This window comes from Drosophila grimshawi, unplaced genomic scaffold (genome assembly GCF_018153295.1).
Source record: "Drosophila grimshawi isolate 15287-2541.00 unplaced genomic scaffold, ASM1815329v1 contig_1367, whole genome shotgun sequence".
In the NCBI taxonomy this organism is placed as follows: Eukaryota; Metazoa; Arthropoda; class Insecta; order Diptera; family Drosophilidae; genus Drosophila; species Drosophila grimshawi.
Genome location: NW_025062889.1, coordinates 4,271,608 through 4,292,080, shown reverse-complemented (window position 1 = coordinate 4,292,080; position 20,473 = coordinate 4,271,608). Strand labels below are relative to the sequence as shown.

The 20,473-nt window shown below is 37.0% G+C and overlaps 1 protein-coding gene across 3 annotated transcripts in view; it reads right to left on the bottom strand.

Annotated features, from left to right (window-relative positions):
* The window catches only part of LOC6560137 (ecdysone receptor), a 108,263-nt gene that overhangs the window by 26,632 nt on the left and 61,158 nt on the right, over positions 1-20,473 (bottom strand). Inside the window, exon 1 of one of the 3 annotated variants that reach the window (XM_001985673.3) lies at positions 16,337-17,245. The exons of the other annotated variants lie outside the window; for them this stretch is intronic. Coding sequence (XP_001985709.2) covers positions 16,337-17,123 — 787 coding nt within the window. The 5' untranslated portion in view covers positions 17,124-17,245. Of the gene's footprint in view, positions 1-16,336; positions 17,246-20,473 lie in introns of those variants that run through there. 3 annotated transcript variants of the gene reach the window in all.

Sequence of the window (20,473 nt, the reverse complement as noted above, 5' to 3'; positions counted from 1 at the left end):
AATCATGCTTCTCTCAATTCCCAAGTGGCAAACACAATTCCCATTTGGGAAACCACACTTCTTAAAGCTATTCCATATTTCTTTCACAATTCTGTTCCACTCGTTGTGTTCTTGTAGCAGCAGCAACAATATCTTTGTTACTTTTTTTTTTGCTGCGCCTGTTCCATCAATATTTTGGCTTTTATAATGCTTTCAATATTATTTATTATTGTTATTTTTGTTTTGATATTTTGGCAATGCCATTTTGCTCATTGTACTTGAAAAACATAAGCGAAAAAAAAAATATAAAAAAAAAAAGCATTTCAAAAATATTTTGTATTGTGTGGCGGCTTTTTCCCTATTTTTATTTTATTTACTGTGAATTTCAATTGTTGCTGAATAAATTGTGTGTATTGTGGGGAGGCCCCTCCTCCCTTCCTCCTCCCTCCCCCACATACCGCTTTCAAGAGGGGGGTTCTTCAGAAAACGGCCACGGCACGGTCCTACAATTAATTTCGATTCGCATTGACGAAAAAATACGCGACTCGTACTTGAATTATATATACTATATATATATATATATATACATTTATTTATATATATATATATATGCTTGTGTATATATGAGTACAGTGAATACAGATTTGAGTGATTCGAGTACATGGACTCCAATACAATTTAATTGTATTTTATTGTTGTTGTTGTTTTTTTTTTTTGTGACTTTGCCTTCATTATTCGCTGCCTTTTTTCTCATTTTTTTTTTTTACTTTTTTGTTTTCTTAGGCAGCAATTGTTGAAAATGAGATTTCTGTGTGCGAAAAAGTTAACGCGCTGCAATCAACACGTGTTGAGCACCGTCAACTTGAAAGATTGTTGCCTGTAACCTGCACAGACCCGTATATCATATCATATTACACAATATCAGACAGCAATACGGGTAAAGGTAAAGGTCAAAACCAACACCTTCAAATTTTGTTTGTGTGTTTTTTTTTTGTTTTTGTCTCATTGTTTCGCGTGAATCGTTTAATTTGTCTTTGCAAATTTTATTTCTTTACGACTTTTTAGTTTGTTTTTTCTTTTCATTGTAAATTGCACGCTTTAAATTTTAATTAAATGTTGCACTTGATTGTTCAGCATTTGATTTGATTTGGTTTATTAAACCAAGTGTAGTAGTCATTAATCAATTGGATGACAGGCACAGCAAAAACGGCGACAAGGTCAGAAGAGGTAGCAAAAACATTAAAGATTACCAAAGGGTCGGGGATCGGGCAAAAACAATGATTTTGCTTTTGGCAAAGATTAGAAAAGCGAAATAATGAATGCTTTTAAAAAGGATTTGTAGAAATGTTTGGAATGCTTGATTTATAAACAGTTCATTGTAAATTAAATCAGAAAACAAACAAATAAAGTGCCGGCCAAAACACTATTATCAATTCAGGAGCCTCAAAAGTAACTTCTGTCTTAGTTGACTGAGCTTTGCTTTAATATTTTGTGTGTAGGACTATAATTTTATGCTTATGTGTGGCAACTACCGAATACAAACACACAAAATTGACCATAAATCATTTGTAAAGCGATTTAATGGAGGATGCTCAAGCATAAATGGCATGAGCTTGATTTTCATATTGTGGAAAGAGTTGTTGAAAAGCCATAAAGTCTGGAAACACTTTTTGATAAAACGAACAAAAGCAAAGACAAACTACTATTTTGGTGATATTTCTGCTTTTAGCTTAACTTATCGCAATTCTATTTAAATGAGTTTAAAACTGTCAAAACTACAGAGAAGGGTTTAAAATATATATAAATAAATAAGAAATAGTTTTTTTTATATAAAATAAAATAAGTGAAATAAATAAATATGAAAAAAGCTTAAACTCAGTCAACCTTTAAAAAATATATTAAGCAATTAGTTTATCTGCGTGAGCCATAAATTTTTGCAATTTTGACATTAAAATCTGCACTTAATATATATAAGCCAAACTGTATTATCCATACAATTAGGCCAATTATACGCATAATCTTTTTTTTTGGCGACCTGTATTCGTTACTTTGGCGTATTAATTTTTATTTGTTCAATTTAAACAATTCGCCAGCCAGGGTCTAACCTTGTAACAATTTTTTTCTGTCTGTTAAATATTTGAGTTTTTGTTTTCTAAACAAACAACAGCGGCGCAAGTGCGTGCTCTTTAACAATTTATTTTATTTGTTTAGCTTAAAAGTATTTCTGCTTTTTTTTTATTTTTGCATTGCGAGAAACCTTCACAAAGCAAACTTATAAAAAACAAAAAAAAAATATTAAAAATAAAAAAACAAAACATGCACAAAAAAGCAACACCCACCACAACATAAAATAACGACTCAAAATTGATGTCGTTTTTTTTTTTATTTTTATTATTATTATTTATTTTTCATTTTTGGCGCGTTTTTAAACGCTGCAGAGAAATGCGCTGCGGCCTTCGGCTTCAAGAAACAAATGCCTTGCGGTTAAGCATGGCATAGTTTCATTATATTTTTCCATTTTTCCCATTTTTTTTTCTTTTATTAATTTGTTGTACTTTTACTTTGTCTTAGGCCTCCTTTTCGCATACATTGTTGTTATACATATATAAATATACATATATATAATTATGATGATTAACTTGAGCTGAATTGAGTTACGGCTTCACTTGAGTTCAGTTTGAAGTGAAGTGTGGCGCACAATTAAGAAATCTCAGTAATTGCACCACATGCCACACACACACACACTCACACGCTCACACACTCCTGCCCCGCCCACACACACACACACACACACATACACACACATACACACACATTGAACGAGCCACTTTCTTTTTTAATTGCAAAAAATAAGTAAAGTCGGTTAAATACATGAGATACTCGGCAGCAACAGCAGCTTCTGAAGTATCTCTATCTCGGCATCTGCCCGGGGCGTGGGCTCAATCAATCTATCAATATGCCCCCAAGGCTGTCGAGTAGCTCTCTATTTGGAGTGGGTCTCTGCAAATTGATGTTGGTGTTTATTATTAATTTTAAGATTGCCTAGATAAATTTAGGTTATTCCACTGGTGTTGAAAGCATCAAATATAAAAACAATTTTATGCAGTTTTGGTAAATGTGATTTTAGCAAATGTGGGCAAGTTTCAGATTGCTTTGTGGAATCAATCAAAGAAATTGCCAAAAAGAAATATCCAGTCAACCTATTAGCGCCTTAAATAATCATTTCTATATCCTAAACGCTTTAGAAATGGTTAAAAAGGCCATGATGAAGTTGCCAAGAAGTATAAATTGATGATTTCCAGGGTTTTCCTAACATCTACACAAATCGATTGCCACTCGCGATAAAAACTATAACTTTAATCTCTAATCGAGAATTTATATGCCTGCAAATATTGATCGTCCATCATCATAAAAATCTCATCAATTGGTTAATCGGCTAAGAAACACAGCAGAAAATCGTCTAATTATCACCATTCACCATTTATCATTTTAAAGACTTGGCTACGCTGTATCTCCCAATCGAGCACTCTCGACTACAGCATTCTCTTTGTTTTTCTACATTTTATTGCAATTTGAGTTTCGCTTTCATTTTGGCTTTGTTGTGCAAACACACTGAGAGCAGCTGCGTTCTTTGTGGAAAAATGTGTATATATATACCAAAAATATATATATAAATTCTAAGAACAACTACAACTAGCATCGAGCTGGCCGCTTATCTTATCAGTAATGCGACGGCACACACCAAAAAAAAAAAGAAAAAAAAGTGCAAAAGCTTTGAGCTGTTGAAGAAAAAACAACAAGAATTGTTTATATTGTTGTTGTTGAGTATAAAAAAAAAAGCTGAAATTGTTATAGCAAAATAAATAGCACAAATGTGCATTATCAGCTCCATATGATAGTAGTAGTGGGTAGTGAGTAGTACTCATGAGTACTCATGAGTGTGTGTGTGTGTGTGTGTGTGTGTATTTGGCAGACGCACACTTGCGCATTAACCTCAATTTGAACCGTCCGATTGTGGGGCACTGTGTTATCTGGCTACGTTTGTAAGTTGACTGGCATTTTTGGCCGTTCTGATAAGCAGCAGCAACCGAAAAAAAAGAAGAAATAAAACACACACACAATTGGTGTACGACTCATACCAGCATTCATATTCACATTCCCAATTGATTTTGAGACACGCAAAGAACGCATCAGCTTCAATTCGGGTAAACCCTTAAGCAGGTGTAACCCCTAATTGGGTAGCCAAAAAGTGCCAAATGAATGTGTGAATGTGAGTCGAAAGACAAGTGAATGGTGTAAAGTTGAATGAACTATTTGTGTCTATTTTTTTTAGTTTTTTATTTTATTTTTTTTGGTTTTTTTCGCTGAAATGTTGCCGCACTTAAATTTAACACTTTTTACTAAGCCTTTTAGTGCAAACTGACCCTGAACTTGAACCTAGCTCAAAAAAAAATTAGTCGAAATCATTAAAACAAAAACGCAAACACAACAAAAAAAAAAAAGAGTATAAAAAGTGAAGTTGCCGTGATTTCCACGCGGTTCATGAACTCTTTGGTCAAGTGTGAAGGCTAAATGGCTTTTCAACCAAACGGTGCGAGCGAGACAGCTTATCAACAGCTTATCTATATATAAAACAAGTTTAACAGGTGCTATTCAACCAAAAATAAAGTAGTTGCTAGCTAATAGTTACTGGCTCGTCTTAGCAGACATATTTACATATCATAGTAAAATTATATTCGTACTTGCTGATATTTGTCTTTTACCGGTTATTTGGCAGCAGCAGCAGCAGCAGCAGCAGCGATTCGTTTGTTGTGTGTTTTTTATATATATATAATATATATATATATTTATTAAAAACTAATGGTATAGTTGTACTAGTTAGGCATGAATGGAGTCCAATAGGTCGCTGGCTTGTTTCAATTTTAATATCAATCAATACTTTTTTTTTTAGTCAATTTTATAAATGACTTTTTGTTGAGAGTTTACAGCTACATTTTTGAGAGCTGGCTAAAAACAGCATTTGATTTCACGAGTTACATTTTAGTCAGAGAGAAGTAAAAGAAATTTCATTCAGGTTTAAAGTCCTGATAAGTAGCTAGCTAGTGTCCTAGTTGGGATTTCGGAGAGTTTCGCTATGTCTGCAAGCAAATTGGAGTCTTCTCCTCCGAAAAGCTGGCATATAATAGAAGTGTTACAATAAAAAAAAGGTTTTCAAAATTTGTTTATTAAATTGCTGTTAAAGTCGTTTATAGTTTAGAATAGGGAATCGACTGATTTATATTTTGGTTTAGATTCAAGTACGTTCAGTGTGAAGGTTCAGGTCAAGGTTATGCATTATGTTTCTATATTTCTACAGTTCTGCATTTGAATCAGTTATGTTGGTTCATTTTTTATGGTCTCTTGAAGTAACTCATCAAAATATAGCCAGCCCATATTCCTAATCGATTTCACGTAACTCTCTGCCCAGCTGACTGAAATTTTGTAAGCCAATTGGTTGGCTGACGTTTTAGTACGATGACTTTTAGCACTTTTTGGGGCGACACCTTGAATTAGCATGCATGTTGAAACCGGGCAGCAAACACGTTGGAGAATCAAGCAAATGGAACAAGTTTCGGTATTTATTTTTTTTTGTTGTGTATTGTTTATATTTATTTATCACGATAACAAGGCGAGTCAAGAGTGACCAATACAAAGAAAAAAGTAGAGAAAAAAGACGCAACGATTGTGAAAGTGCCCGTTGAGAGATGTTTGCTTGGGCCCAACTAGAAAGAGAGAGCCGACGATAGTGAGAGTGAGACAGACAGACTGAGTGAGAGAGTGAGAGAGAGAGCGAGTAGCAGGAAGCTAAAATAATGCCTAGGTATACGCACCTTGTGCACGATTATGAAAAAATATATTTACGTGGGGGGCAGTCAAGTGGCAAGTGGCAAGCGGCATGAGGCAGGGGTTGGGCTGTCTACCCCAACTCTACCAAATTTGAATCGAAATTCTGGCCCATTAGCATTACGAAAGTGAAAGATGACGAGTGCTGCCAACCAGAGACGTCTAGGTGCGTGCTCTCTCTCTCTCCATCTCTCTCTCTCTCTCTGCTTCTCTCTCTCTCTCTAGCCTTTGCATGATTAGCTACCACTCAATGAGAATTCTCAGTGAACACGAGTCGGAAATGCGTGCGTTCGAAATTTGGGTTATTATTTGTGTTTGTTGCCCTACTTTCTGAGATAGTACACACACACACACACACACACACTCACATAGCAACACCCACTCACACACACACACAGCACACACAGAGACGTCTACGCACAATTGTGCTGATTAGAATTTTCTGCTGTATTTTATTCGTTTTTTTCTTCTTTTTCTGTATTGTGGCCTTTGTTGCCTCCAGCTCCCTTATAGTCTCTGCCACGAGATGCGGCCGGCTTCATAAAGTAAACTTCCACCACCCACCACCCACAACCCACCATCCCCCCCACTGCCCTAAAGTAAATGCCGGCAACGCCTGATAAGCTTGCCTTGCGTAGGTAATTTAGTTTTTTTTTTTTTCGGGGCTGTCTTTTTGGTCAATTTTTATGTGACGAGTGCACAATTTTGATCGTTGAGCTATTTTTGCTTTTTTCTGCTTTTTTCTGCTCGGTTTTTTTTTTTTTTACTTTTGTTGCTCTATTTGGGTTAATTGACATATTTGGGTCAATGTTTAGTTTGCATTTCTGTTACCGATAACGTAAATAGTGCTTAGCCGAGCCAATGAAGCGTACTTTTTGCAATTGGGTTGCCAAAATTAATATTTTTTTGGCAAGTGCTCTTTATGGATTTATGGTGTACAAGTTTTATTAAGTTCTAAGTTGATTTGGAATGCAATCAGCAAAGAACACAAGTGCTGTAGGAGCTTTAAATTGTTATAAACATTTGGAGGATGCTTTCATTAAACTAAGAAAAGAAATTCAATTTAAATGCTGTTCATCTTTCGACTGATCGCTCCTATGACAGCTATATGATATAGTAATCCGATCAGTCTGTCTTCAAAATGTGTACTTCCTACAACAAAATTATATACCCGAGCTGAGAGACTAGTTTGCATAGCAACAGACAACAGACAGAGGCACATGACTGTAATCGACTATGCTGATCAAGAATTTATATAGCTTATCAGGTCGGAGATGCGTTGAAATCACAACGAAAGCATTAAAATACCGTCTGCAAATGTATACAAACAACACAACAGAAAGAGAACACTTACAAATTGAATACAAATATCTTTGCACAGTGTATTTCTTTTCAGTTCTGTTCGATTTCGATTTCGAGTTCGAGTTCGGTTTTGGGTTCCTCTACCCTTTTTATGTTCTTTTGTTTTGGGGTCATGTGTTTCGCTTTCTGCTGGGCTAAACAGTTTTTGTTTTGTTTGGTTGCAAATAGAAATACAATACAATTGAATATATATTTATATATACAGATATATATACACAGATAAACCAAACAGACTGAGAGAACTTGGGGTACTTTGGGGGCTGCATTAATTGACGAAATTACTCGGTTTGCGATGGGGCACCAATAGATCTATCTACATGTGTATGTGTGTTGTGGCTGTATCTTCAAGTACCTCGACAATGGAATTTCATTACACCCCATGACGAGACGATTGCGTTTGATTTGTGCGTGTAATTGAAATAAATTTCCCAAAGCCAGCCAGATACAACTAAATTGTTTACGCCACCAATTGGCCGATTTTGGCTGTGGAAAAGCTGAGAAGCTGAAAAGCTGAACAACAACAACAGTTGACAGGTGAAGTTACGACTCCAAACAGACAAAAAACCTATCGATAAATGTATCGGAAGTGAGCGGAAACTAATTGATGTTCGAATTGTTGACCTACTTTTGGGCACACTCACATTATCTAGCTATCATATATAACAGTCTATATGTGTCTCTCTCCTGCCTCTCTCTGTCTATCTCTAACTATCTGTCTATTTAATGTTTATTGAGCTTACCGATTGACAAATATAATTAGCTGGACTTAGATAAGTTGCTATTTGCATATGGGAAACACATACCTGCAAGATAAAAAAATAGGTTAATCAAACAGGTTGTTTATGAATGAAATATATGTAAATAACACATGTACTTAACGTTCAGTTATAGCTTTAGATAAATATTTAGATGCTTAGTATAGAATAGAATATAGAATGTAAATTATATACATTTATATTTCAAAATCTTTGTTAAATCTTTAACGATACCTTTTCCTGAACGGATTTGCATCTGCATCCAAGTTGCTTTCTGGAAACACGTTCCTGGCTCACAATTCCTGTGAAAATTGTGAAACTGACAATTGGGAATGTGTCAAAACTTCCCACTTTGTCAAAAGTTGTCAGATTTTCAAAAACCAGTGTTCTTTGATCATGGTTTCGTCTCTATATTAATACTATATTCATAGTTTTTAGCCATAAGTTTGTCAAAGCTGATCCAATAACCTTCGCTTTCTGATCACGGTTTGACCAGATTTATACTAAGAAATCCGTCTTGGAATGGTTTCGATTATATTACAGCTATAACTTAGTCAAATGTGAATCGATTTTACGATCGCTTTGGATCGTTGTTAGATCTCTTCGAAACTGGTTCCATTTTCATATATATTCCTATTTATTATATCCTATTTATAACTACTTACTAATTACTTTACTAGATCCATAAATGAGCACCTCTCTCTCTCTATCTTTCGCCACATAATATGCTCATCCATTATTAATTTATGTGCACATAGCCTAACTCAGTAGCTAGGTGGAAATAACATTTGCTCGATTCATCGTAAATATTTAATGGCAAACCATTAAAGCCAACATTTTGCAGCGAGTAAAGTCGTAAAACTGCATTCGAGTTTATGATTATTAATTGTCAGCGTTTTGCTTCTTATGCGCTGCATATTGTAGAACTCGTTAAATTTGCATCGTAAAGTCCGCCCAACTGCATCCCAACTATAAAACTAATATCGGAGCGTTTATGTATATATATATTCATATGTATATATATATATTTATGCATATGTATATAAGGTGTTTTAATGGGCGCGCAAATGGGGCAACAACTCATTTTCACCTGCGACACGGCGAATTGCGTGCCAGATGGCAACGCAATGGGTTAAAGGTGAAGGAGCTGGCGTTCATTAGGGTTAAGGATTATATATTTTAATCGGCAGGGGTGCGAGGGGTGATACACGCGATACGCTTGGCTGTAATTAATTAGAAACTATCTACGGTGGCTATTTTTAAATTAGACACGCGCAAAAACTCACGAATAATACGCGAAAATCATTTTAATGAGCTCATCGGACAAACCAAATATATAAAATATAATAATAATAACATAAAAAAAAACAGAGAGAATCAGGGTTGAACCTGCTAAACTTTACCAGTGTAATTTCAGCAGTTATTTTTTTTTTTTGTGGGTTTTTTCATACTTCTATACTTTTATTATTTCGGCAATGATTTATCTTTTTTTTCCGGCTCACAAAAGTTCTCATTGCCAGCGATGACGTGCAAAAAAATAAAATAAAATAAATAAATAAATGAATATAAAATGAATGTGAGATCGAAATAATGATTGATATTTTTGCCTTAATTTTTGCATATTTTATTGCGGCTCATTTAAATATTTGCAACACACACAGATAGATTTATATATAAATAGTTTCGTTTGAATAACGTTTGAATGCAAATAATTGTGGGCGCCAATTAATGTCAAGGTGAATGACAAAAGTGAAACTGTTCAACGCTCAGAAGTTTTTCATTTTTACTTTATGAAGCCAGCCGACAACAAAAAAGCTGAATTCTAAGCTATCATTTTGTAATTGGAGGTGTGCCTTGCCTAATGCAATTAACGATTTTATTATATATAATTAAATATCGGAATATTAGGAAGAACAACAAATCAAGCTATTTTTATTTATAAGAACTGTTAAGTATTATATCATTCTTTGTGCATTGATTTAATAGGCTGTAATTGTATTTTCATTTGATAAATGCATCTATTTCATATTATATAGGTCAAACTCTTCCAAACTATTATTTAATGCCAATCGCATATAATTTGAGCATTTTGACAGCGTTCTGCAACTTTGCCCCGCATTTTTTTGGGGCAACAGTTCAGCAGCAACAGATCATCAGTGATTGTGAACGTGATCAGATAATAATCCCGTATGCCGCATATATAATCAGGCTGTATCTGTCAGCCATTCACTTTGTTGCACACTTATCGCAGTCGATGATCAAAAGCGCTGAGCGCCGATCGTCGATCGCCGATCGCTGATCGCTGATCATAATCGATAGCTGCTACCTTTCTCTGTCACACTTTCCCACATGCATAATCGTTAGCGGCTACCTTTCCCTCTCACACTTTCTCACATGCATATTGCAGTCACGCCATTAATTTTGTTTTTTGTTTTGTTTTTTTATTTTTTTGGTTTTTTTGGTTTGGTTTTAGCGCCTTTCGCTTGGGCCAAATTGGCAGCTTTGGCAGCTGATTTCAAGTTCAAAATTGTTAAAGCCGCAATCATTTCTAAATTTCTGAGTGCATGGGAAATTTATGCAAAAATCAAAATTGCCAGCAATCAGCACAAATACAAAACAACAAAGAGAGTGATAGGAGCAGAGAGAGAGAGAGCGAGGGAGAGAGGGAGAGTGAGAGAAGATGAAACAATTTTTAGCTTTGCAGAAAACAAAAGCCGAAGAAAAAGTGGAAAATCATGCTTAGCTGCAACAACAACTTTCACCCGACTTGTTGCAGACGACGACGACGACGACGCATTTCTAGAAGCGACAAGAAAGAAAGTGAGCAGCATTCGCAGACATACCAGCTGCCCATAGAAGCTAAAAGCGAGAAGAAAGTAAAGAATGAGAGAGAGAGAGAGAAAGAGAGAGAGAGAGTTGAGCGAAACTTGTTTGTCGACGAACTGCGCTTATGGCAGACCAGCAGACAGGCAGACAGCGTGTTAGAAAGTTGTTTAGTCTCTGCCAGAATGCAGCAGCAGAGCCCCAAACAGTTAGACAAGACAAGACGCGCTGAGTTGAGCTTTAAAAATTGTGTGTTAGTTGGTCTGCTTATTCTTCTCTCACTCTCTCTGTCTCGCTCTCTCACACTCTCTGTGTAAAGCTCTTGCGTGCTGTGCTGAGAGAGCGCACGACACTCTCACTCTTTCTTTGCATTCAGCTTGTTGTTGTTGTTGTTGTTGCTGCTGTTATTGCCTAATAAGAAAAAGTGTATTCTTAGCATTTTTTTTTAGTGTTTGCTTTCGAACACAAATTCCTGGCACTTTTATTTCAATTTGTTGCTGCTTTTTTGGTGGCCAATAAAAAATACATGTGTATTTTTTTTGTATTTATTTATGTACATATTTATGAGTGAGTGTGTGTGTGTGTGAGTGTGTGGACAACATTTGTGCATACACACTACTGACATAGATTGCGTATGATTCTACTTTTCATGTTATTTTTGAAAATTTCATCTCAAAGAAATTATAATTTATATTTAGCAAAGTCGGCACAGTGGCGCAAAATGTTAAACAAATATGCATAAATAAATATGCTTGCGATTTGTACGTTGATCATCCGCTAATCTTTGTGCGCAACAAATTTCACTTTTAGTTTTATTTTTTTCGCTAGGCGACGCAGCTGCAAGTTGTTTTTAAAATTAAATTTAATTATATATAAAACAGTTTATAATCGCTGCTCTATTCGCGCAGTCGTTGTGTCATTAACCTATAAAAACGTGTTCGCTAAATGCACTCACACAAACACACACATACAAAAACACAAACACGCAAAGAGGCAATCTAAAACTAATGCCAGTTGCGTCGCAGTCGCCGTCAGCGTCAGCATCAGCTTCTACGGCTAATGCACTTGACGTTGTTGAAATTAAAAATAAAGCTTTGGACAGCAGCAGCAGCTGCGCTGTCGACGCTTTCTTTGCGTTTTTCATTTGATTGCAAATTAATGCCAAGTGTACGAAAATAGCCGAAAAAAAAACACAAAACACATACTAAGAATGCACAAACACAAGCAAATAAAAAATATACACATATACACATACACACATAAATGTACACACTTGCATATTAGCTGTCGGCTGTCGCTGGCAAAGCTTTCTCAGGCTGACGTCACACACCTCATGTGAGTGTGACTTTCAAAATGGCCGCCGCAGCCGCAGTTGCAGTTTTAGCTGCCAAATGGAATTCTCATTGTTAAGTCAAAAATAAATATCATCTTAAATTGATGTAATGTTAATGAAAGCAGCAGTAGCAGCAGCAACTGATCAAATTACAGCGCTGATAAGCTCTATGTTCCAAATGCATTGCTATGACAAATCGCTTGCTAAAAAACAAAGAAAAACTGAAAAAAAAGCTAAAAGTCAAAGTCGTGCAGCACTGGCCGGCAGCGCAGTCGGCTGCAAAAAGCGCAATGCTTATCAATGTCAAAAGCGACTATCAGACGACGGCGTAATTACAAGCAAACAGAAAATAAACCAACTGCAGCAGCAACAACAAATATCTCGTTTACACAATGTTGCACTTGTGCCCAGCAGCCAGCAGCAGCAGCAGCATGAATACAAATATTTCGTGCATGCTATGCAACAACAACAACCACAGCAGCAGCAATAACAGCGCTGTTAATCAAATGGGCGCACAGCAATCAAGTCCATTTCAATTTGCGGGCGGCCGTGGGAGAGAGCCAGCAAGTGCGAGTAATGCGAGAGAGCTTAATTCTCTGTTACGCTCATTAGTTAGTTAGTGCTGCTGCCTGCTACTGCTGCTGTTGTTGTTGGGGCTCGATTCTTGTCGCTTGCACACACGAAGTGCGCTTCGTTGCTTGCGCTTGATCGCGACGTCGATAACTGACGACGAACGACGGACGACAGCGCAAAATCATTGACCTCATTTTTTTTTCGTCATGCGAATCCAAATACACAAATACACAAACACACACACACACACACACATAAGACCACACAAGCACAACTATATATGATAAATGCGCTGCAGTTGTCAGTACACACAATGTTAACAGCGACTGTTATCGGCACGGGTTTTATCGCTTTTATTTGCTGTTGCCATACATTTAAAAAAAAATACGTTTATTATTTCTGTTGTTGTCCTTGAGGATCGCTGCAGCAGCAGCAGCAACAGCAGCAGCAGCAAAACAAAATTACGTCATAGACACAACGGCATCGAATAACAGAGCAACCCTAAAATCAAGTAATGCCCACCCTAAACGTAAACGTAACACAAAAGAAATGCAAATTCATAGAATAAGCTCAAAGCCGGCCACACAAAACAAATGTTGTGCAAAAAGCACGCACACAATTCAGTCGCAGTCGCCGTCACAGTCGCAGTCGACGCAGATGTCGCTGTCGTTACCGGTAGCAGCAGCAGTCGTCGCGTCTCGTATTGGCAGCATCTCGTATTGCTTTTTTTTGCAGGGGTAAGGTCATCATCATGTACTTGAGCTTGCAACGCTTGCAATGGCACGTAATGCTGTGCAGAGAGAGAGAGAGAGGGAGAGAGAGGGAGAGCGAGCAAGACATCAACAGAGAGAGAGAGAGAGCAGGAGAGAGAGAGAGAAAAGGAGAGAGAGAGAAAGATGCAGTCAATGCACACAGCAGCTTCGACAGCTTTGTCCTTGCGGTTTTCAGTAAGCAACGGCACTTTTTTTCGGGCTCGCACCAGTGACCCAAATTTACTCCAAAATTACAAGTTGAGTTCAAAGTCACTTCACAAATATGAGCAACAACAACAACAACAACTGTAAAATGCATCCAGCTGTTTGAGCTGCTCTTAAATTAACAGACACAGATAGAGAGAGAGAGAGAGAGAGAGAGAGAGAGAGAGAGAGAGAGATGGAGATGAATTGCAGTTTGTCTTGTGCTAATAATAAATGTGAGCTTTTTTCGCATGACTCGTTAATATTTTGTTTGTTGATTTTTGAGGTTAACAAATTAATGGATTCAAATCTTGTTTACAAATAAGAATTTTGCTTATTTGCAATTTTTTGCTGGCTTAAATTTAGTTTAGTATAAGTTGTTGATCTCTAACTGAGAGAGAGAGAGAGAGAGAGAGAGAGAGCGAACTTGCTTTAATTTCGGGAATTTAATCTTTTATAGATTCAATAAAATGTATCTTAAATGGCACAACACGAAACTTGTTTTGCTTTTGAAAAGAACCCAACCTGAATTGGCAGCATTCAACTTTTGTGGCGAGTCAGCAATTAATTATATAATTATATATTATTTATATGCAATAACCACAATGCCCAATAATAACACTGATGATTACAATGGAAATCACATCCTTAACTTGAAAATGTGTTGAAACCATTTCCATTATTCAAGCTCTCAATTTGAATTTGAAAGCATAACTGGTTTTCCAATTATATCCAATTATATATTTGGGCAACAATCGATTGCTGTATATTTTGGAATTAAAAATAAATAAATATATAGAAAGATACATATCTGATTTAAGTATGTATTTTAAGTTCTGTTGCAAAAAACAAGAGAATAGCTGACCTGACCCTGACATGGCTTTTGGCAATGTCAGCTCGCTGTTCGCTGAACTGGGACAAGGGACATGTGGATAACATGGTTTGGAGCAGAACTGTGTCACTGTCACAGCTGTAGCTCCTCTCCACTCCTCTCCTGTCCGCTCTCTGGCCATGCCAGTGACCTTAGACACAACAAATTGGGTCACAGTGCAAGCATGCAAATTGGCCTGCACAAAAACGGTGACCCGATTTCCACAGCTGCAATCAAGCACAAGGACGACACAAAGATAGATAAGTGCAAAGGACGAGGACGAGGGCGAGGACAGCGGCCTGGGCGCCGGCATCAACCAACAGTGAAGGTCACGCTCAAGGAAGCTGTACTGTTGTACTGTACACGCTGACGTCATCATCATCATCATCTTCAAGTGGAGTTTTTCGATCGCTGCAGTTTTTTTGTGTTTTGTTTTCCTTTCTGCTGCTGCTTCTGCTGCTGCCCCAGCTTGCCACTAAATATAGAACAACTTGAGGTAGGTTCGAGTTACAACAACCCGCCCTTATTGCTGCTGCACATTGCCCTGTTTGCAGTCGACTGTGTGTGTGTGTGTGTGTTTTTGTATTTGTGTGTGTGTGGAATGCAGCCTTCCATGACGCAGGCTGATAAAGTCCAAAGCAAATGCAACAATAACAATAACAATAACAACAGCAATAACAACAACAACAACCACAAATGCATCTTCTCCCCCACTTTTTTTGTTGCCTGGCTGTCTTTAAGTGTTTTTTACTGCTGTTGCTGTTGCTCTTTCCACCTTCCTCCTCCTGCTCCTTTCACCACTCCTTGCCTGCTGTTGGGCGCCATTTCACTGCGGACTTTGCCTCAGCTTGCATGTGCATTTTTTTACAAAAAAACAAAAAGAACGCAACTCATAAAAAAAAGGCGCATCATAAAATGTGTGCAATAAAATTTAATTAGTGCATTGTATGGCAGAGTGGAGTGGAGTGGGGGCGGGTGGAAGGGGGTGGGGGCTGACTTGAGCGCTGATTGTATGGAATATAAATCATTAATTGAATGGTCATCTCATTAAAATGGAGTATTATTTGCCAAAGTGATCGTAACTCAAGTCACCATTTGCAAATGGCAAAAAAAAAATATGAATTGAACAAGTTTAACGACTTTTACAACACTTAAAGTTAAGTTGCACAGCAACCGCAACTGCAATTTGCAAATGGCCAAGTCAAAGTTCTACCTGTGACTAAATACCAATCAGTAAGTGCATAAAACAAGTAAAACGGTGAACTTGCGGCAACAACGAATACTAAATACCCTACCTGAGCTATACTCAAACTGTTGACAGCTAAATTTCATGTGGAATTTAAAGAACCAATCGATTTTTGCTATGATAATTATATATATATATAATAGATCGATGTTGATTTGGTTAGGACTTGCGATCGATTGTTCCAATGGCAGCTATGGTAAATATGGTAAATAAAAATACTATACATAAAATATAATATTTTTTTAAATTAAAAAGATATTCGTTCAAGAATTGATGATTCCAATGATTCGCCTATGATATTTACCGTATTTAATAAAATATATAATATTTAGTAAAATATTTGCAAAATAAAATGTTCTTCAAATAGTAGCTTAAAGCTTTATATAGATAAAAATACTTATAAACTACAAAGACTTGCTTAAAATGAAGCTTAATTTAAGTAAGTTTTTGACTGCCTAACGAAAACTCAATCAACTTTCAGTGATTTTGAAATGATGTACAAAATCTTGTATATATATATATATATATATATGTGTGTATGTATAACCCACTAACCTGATGAAATGGAATTAGCTGAATCACTGCGCGGCGTGTGTTGCATGGCCTGCATGCCCATGGGTCCACCCATGGCGCCTAAAACACCTCCTCCTCCTCCACCTCCAACGAGTCCGACTCCGACTCCGACGCCAACTCCCACGCCGTGTCCATTCGAGTTGCCATTCGTGTGATGATGCATGTTTAGAGCCATGCTGTTGTTGTTGTTGTTGTTGGCGTTGCCGTTGTTTGTGGCAGCACCGTTTAGGCCATTCTGTTGCATATTGGGCGTTGTGGAATTGATCAGACTGTGACTGTGACCATTCTGCAACTGTTGCATGCTGCTGACCAAGCTGCCCATGTGGCCATTGGTCAATGAGCCCAAATTGGTGGCACCAGGCACATAGCCATTACTATTATTATTATTATTATTATTGTTGTTGTTGTTGTTGTTGTTATTGATGGGTATTATGGTTGTCTGGGCGGGCAGTGTGCTGGAGCAGCCCTGCATGGCGAGCGTAATGACGCTCTGCTGCTGCTGCTGCTGCTGCTGTTGTTGCTGTTGTTGCTGTGTTGTGTGTGTGTTGCCATGCCCCAAAGTGTTGCCATTGGCATTGCCATAGCCGCCGGCATCGTTGCCACATAGCCACATCTCCGGTTCGCCATAGTCGTGCGAGTCGAGGGATGACGGCGACATGTTGATGCCACTGCTCAGCACGAGTCCGTTGCTCGAGGAGGTCACCTCCGAGGAGGATTCCTCCTGTATGCGCAGGAAGCCGCCATTGTTCGACCAGCGTCGTTTCATCATTTGATAGCCGATGGTCGCCGTTTTGCTGCCTTTTCTTACAATACACGTTCAGCTCTCAAAATACAAATCGTTTGTGGGACAATTTCAAATTGTCCAATTCAATGTTCAGTTTGCAAATTTTTAAAAAAAATTTCTTATTTTTTGTTTTTTTTGTTGATTTTCGTGGTATTTTTGTGGTATTTTTTCTAGTATTTTTTACGCACTTGCTGGCGTACGAAATACATTTTCATCGCGTTCCGTTCTGTCGTCCTCAACACTTAAACGCTGTAAAAAAATTCAAATTTTGTTATCCAATGGATATTTTTAGCTAACTTTTGGCTGGCAAACTCGTTGAATGGGGTTTTATAAAACAAATTCAATTAAAAATAGGCACAGTTTTAAGCAGCAGCAGTTCAATGCACTCCCATTTCGTGTAGAACTCATGAAAATTTCATTTTCATTTAATTGCAAATTGTCGCCTTGCTTTGAACTTGACAAAAACAAAAACCACTTGGCAAAATAACAAAAAACAAAAAAACAAAACTTAATTAATTGCCGAAAGAAATTCAAATGTGTCTTTTTTGTTTTAGTTTTTTTCATTTCTAGTTTTGTGTTTTGTTTTAAGTTGTAGTTGATTCTATCTTTAATCCGCCAACAACTAACAAGTGCGAACCAGTTTTGGACTCAAAATGATTGCGAAATCTTTGATAAGCGCTGAAAATTGATTGTCATAAGCGACGAGAGCATAATTTCACTTGCCAATTTGAATTAATCAACGCCAAAAAGTCAAAAGTTGTCATTGCCGTGGGACATGGAATTCGCGCGAAAGAAGTTCGCGTTAAGTAATAGGATCTTATCGCCAAATCTCCACATATAATTGATGATTATCATAATCAGTGTGTCGAAAAAAAACAATAATAATAATCCATCAACTCGCTGACAAAGTATTCCAACCCTTATAAACACAACTAATCAATTTCATTTCCCTATTTACAATGCATATACAAAAAAGAACAAAAATGTTACTTTGTAATACATTGGAATTTATGTGTTCATGTGTTATGTATCTGTGCATTGAATTTGTACACTTGTCGCACTTATCTAAATATTTTTACAATCATTTGTTTACACATTCGTCTATCGCCTATCTGTCTAATTCACGGCTCCCCCAACTCAAACAAAGTGGAAACCTTTTACAACAAAAACAACAACAACAAGAACAACAACAATGACAACATCAAGAACACAACAAATGCGTCGCACTGGCCTTCAAGCGACACTCATGGTTTAATAGGAAGTAGGTAAAAGTTGAGACATTCCTCGCCTCAAGTTTTCTCTATGGAATCTCAATAAATTTGGGGAAAAGCAAGGTGTTAAAACCAAACCGGATTTGGAAACGGCAACGATTTGAAACTCAGAATTGGCATCCAAATCAGAAACTATATTCAAAAGTTTAATTTAAAGTCTCTGAGCTCCGTTTGACTGACAAGTATCACGAATATATATATATATATATATATATATATATATATATATATATATATATGTATATATAATTCATCACTTGTCACTGAACAAGGCTATATTTTGGGATTTTTGGGACACGCGTTAGAACTTTCTAAAATTAGTTAGACTCATTAATCAATGGGCAAAATGTATTTAAACGCTCAACTTTTATGCAAATCTCCAAAAATAAAACTCAGCATTTATCGGCTAAAAATTAAACTGGATTTAAGTTAAATTTGTGTGTTGTGTTCTACTTTTGTGGCGCATGCACATCAAAAAAAAAAGAGAAGACTTTTATGTTTCATAAAGATTGATCAATCAAATTGATTGAATACATTGCTCACATAAATTCACACGCGAAGCCAATAAAAATTGATCTAATTAGGCATCAATTAATTTAAGTATTGTCACATTTTGTGTCCAATGCATGATTACAGTGCGCACAAGCTGTAATGGGCCTGCCTGGTCTGATGGCAATTAATTAGCGAAAGTTTTTTTTATTTGTTTTACTTACACTGTGACTAACTAGCCTAACTAGTTGAGAGAGTTGGTTAAACACTCTAACAATGTGTGTGGCTAATACGGTCATGGTCTATACTCTAAGAGGAAAACACCGCGAATGCATTTGAATCATTTTGTGAATAAGGCAGCAGCACTCAAAGCGAACAACAGGTGATTCATCGGATTCAACGGATTCATCATTTGACATGTTGAACTTAAAGGTGAGTGGAAAAATAAATACATTATTTGCCAAACTGAAACGAACCGAACAAAGTGCTGCATATAAAACAGAGACCGGCAACAAAAGCAACACAAAGGCAACAATAATAATAACAACAACAACAATGAGAGCAAAAGTTTTGCGAGTAATAAGAATTGTTGTTGGGTATGCCGAATAGTGAATACCCTCCACTTAATATATCACTCAATTATTGACTAATTGACAATAATGATGGTAATTAAAAAACTAAAATAAATAATTAACAAATCAATCAACAAACTATTTGATAAATTGAGCTGCTTCAGCCTACAGCGGAGAACAGCAACAGTTCAACATGTCTGCAAAGCATATACTGACTATGCTGATCAAGAATATATATAATTATATATAATAAATATATATATATATGTATATATATTCTGCGAAATCACAGTGCTCTGCTGAAGGCGTTACAACTTGTGTTACCAAATTTATTATGCCCAAGGCAAGGGTGTCGCCAATTATTTTGTTTAAAGCGCCAAAACTGGTTTTTCAGCACAACAAAAGAAGAGAAGTGGCAAAGATAGAGAGACAGAGAGAAAGAGAGAGAGAGAGAGAGAAGGAGAAGGGGCTTATTGCTAGCTCACTTGCGCAGGCAGCTTAGAACAAAATCGAAAAGCGGACAAGACAACAACATAAAGCAGTCTAAGCTTTTAACAATAATGCAGAGAGAGAGAGAGAGAGATAGAGAGAGAGAGAGAGAGAGAGATGGGGAGATGGGGTGAGAGGGCAGAGAGAGCGAGTGAAGCGGCGAGGCAGGGCGTAGAGCGGGCTTTAGATTGGTGGGGTGTAGTTGTTCTTGTTGTTGTTGTTCTTGTTGTTGTTGTTCTTGTTGTTGTGTGTGTGTGTGTGCGTGTGTGTTGGCCGTCACATTGCTGAGATTTTGGCCCGCATTAAGAAACGTTAAAAAAAAAACCTGTCGCCGTCGACGTATCTCGTTCAATATGAACAAAAAAACAGGTTGTTCTGTTGTTGGCATTTGTTGTTGCTGTTGCTGTTGCTGTTTCTGTTGCTTTTGCTTTGTTGTCTACAAAAATCTTGCCCAGCAGCAGAAGACGCATCCAGTTTACAGGCACACAAACAAACACACACACACACACATATA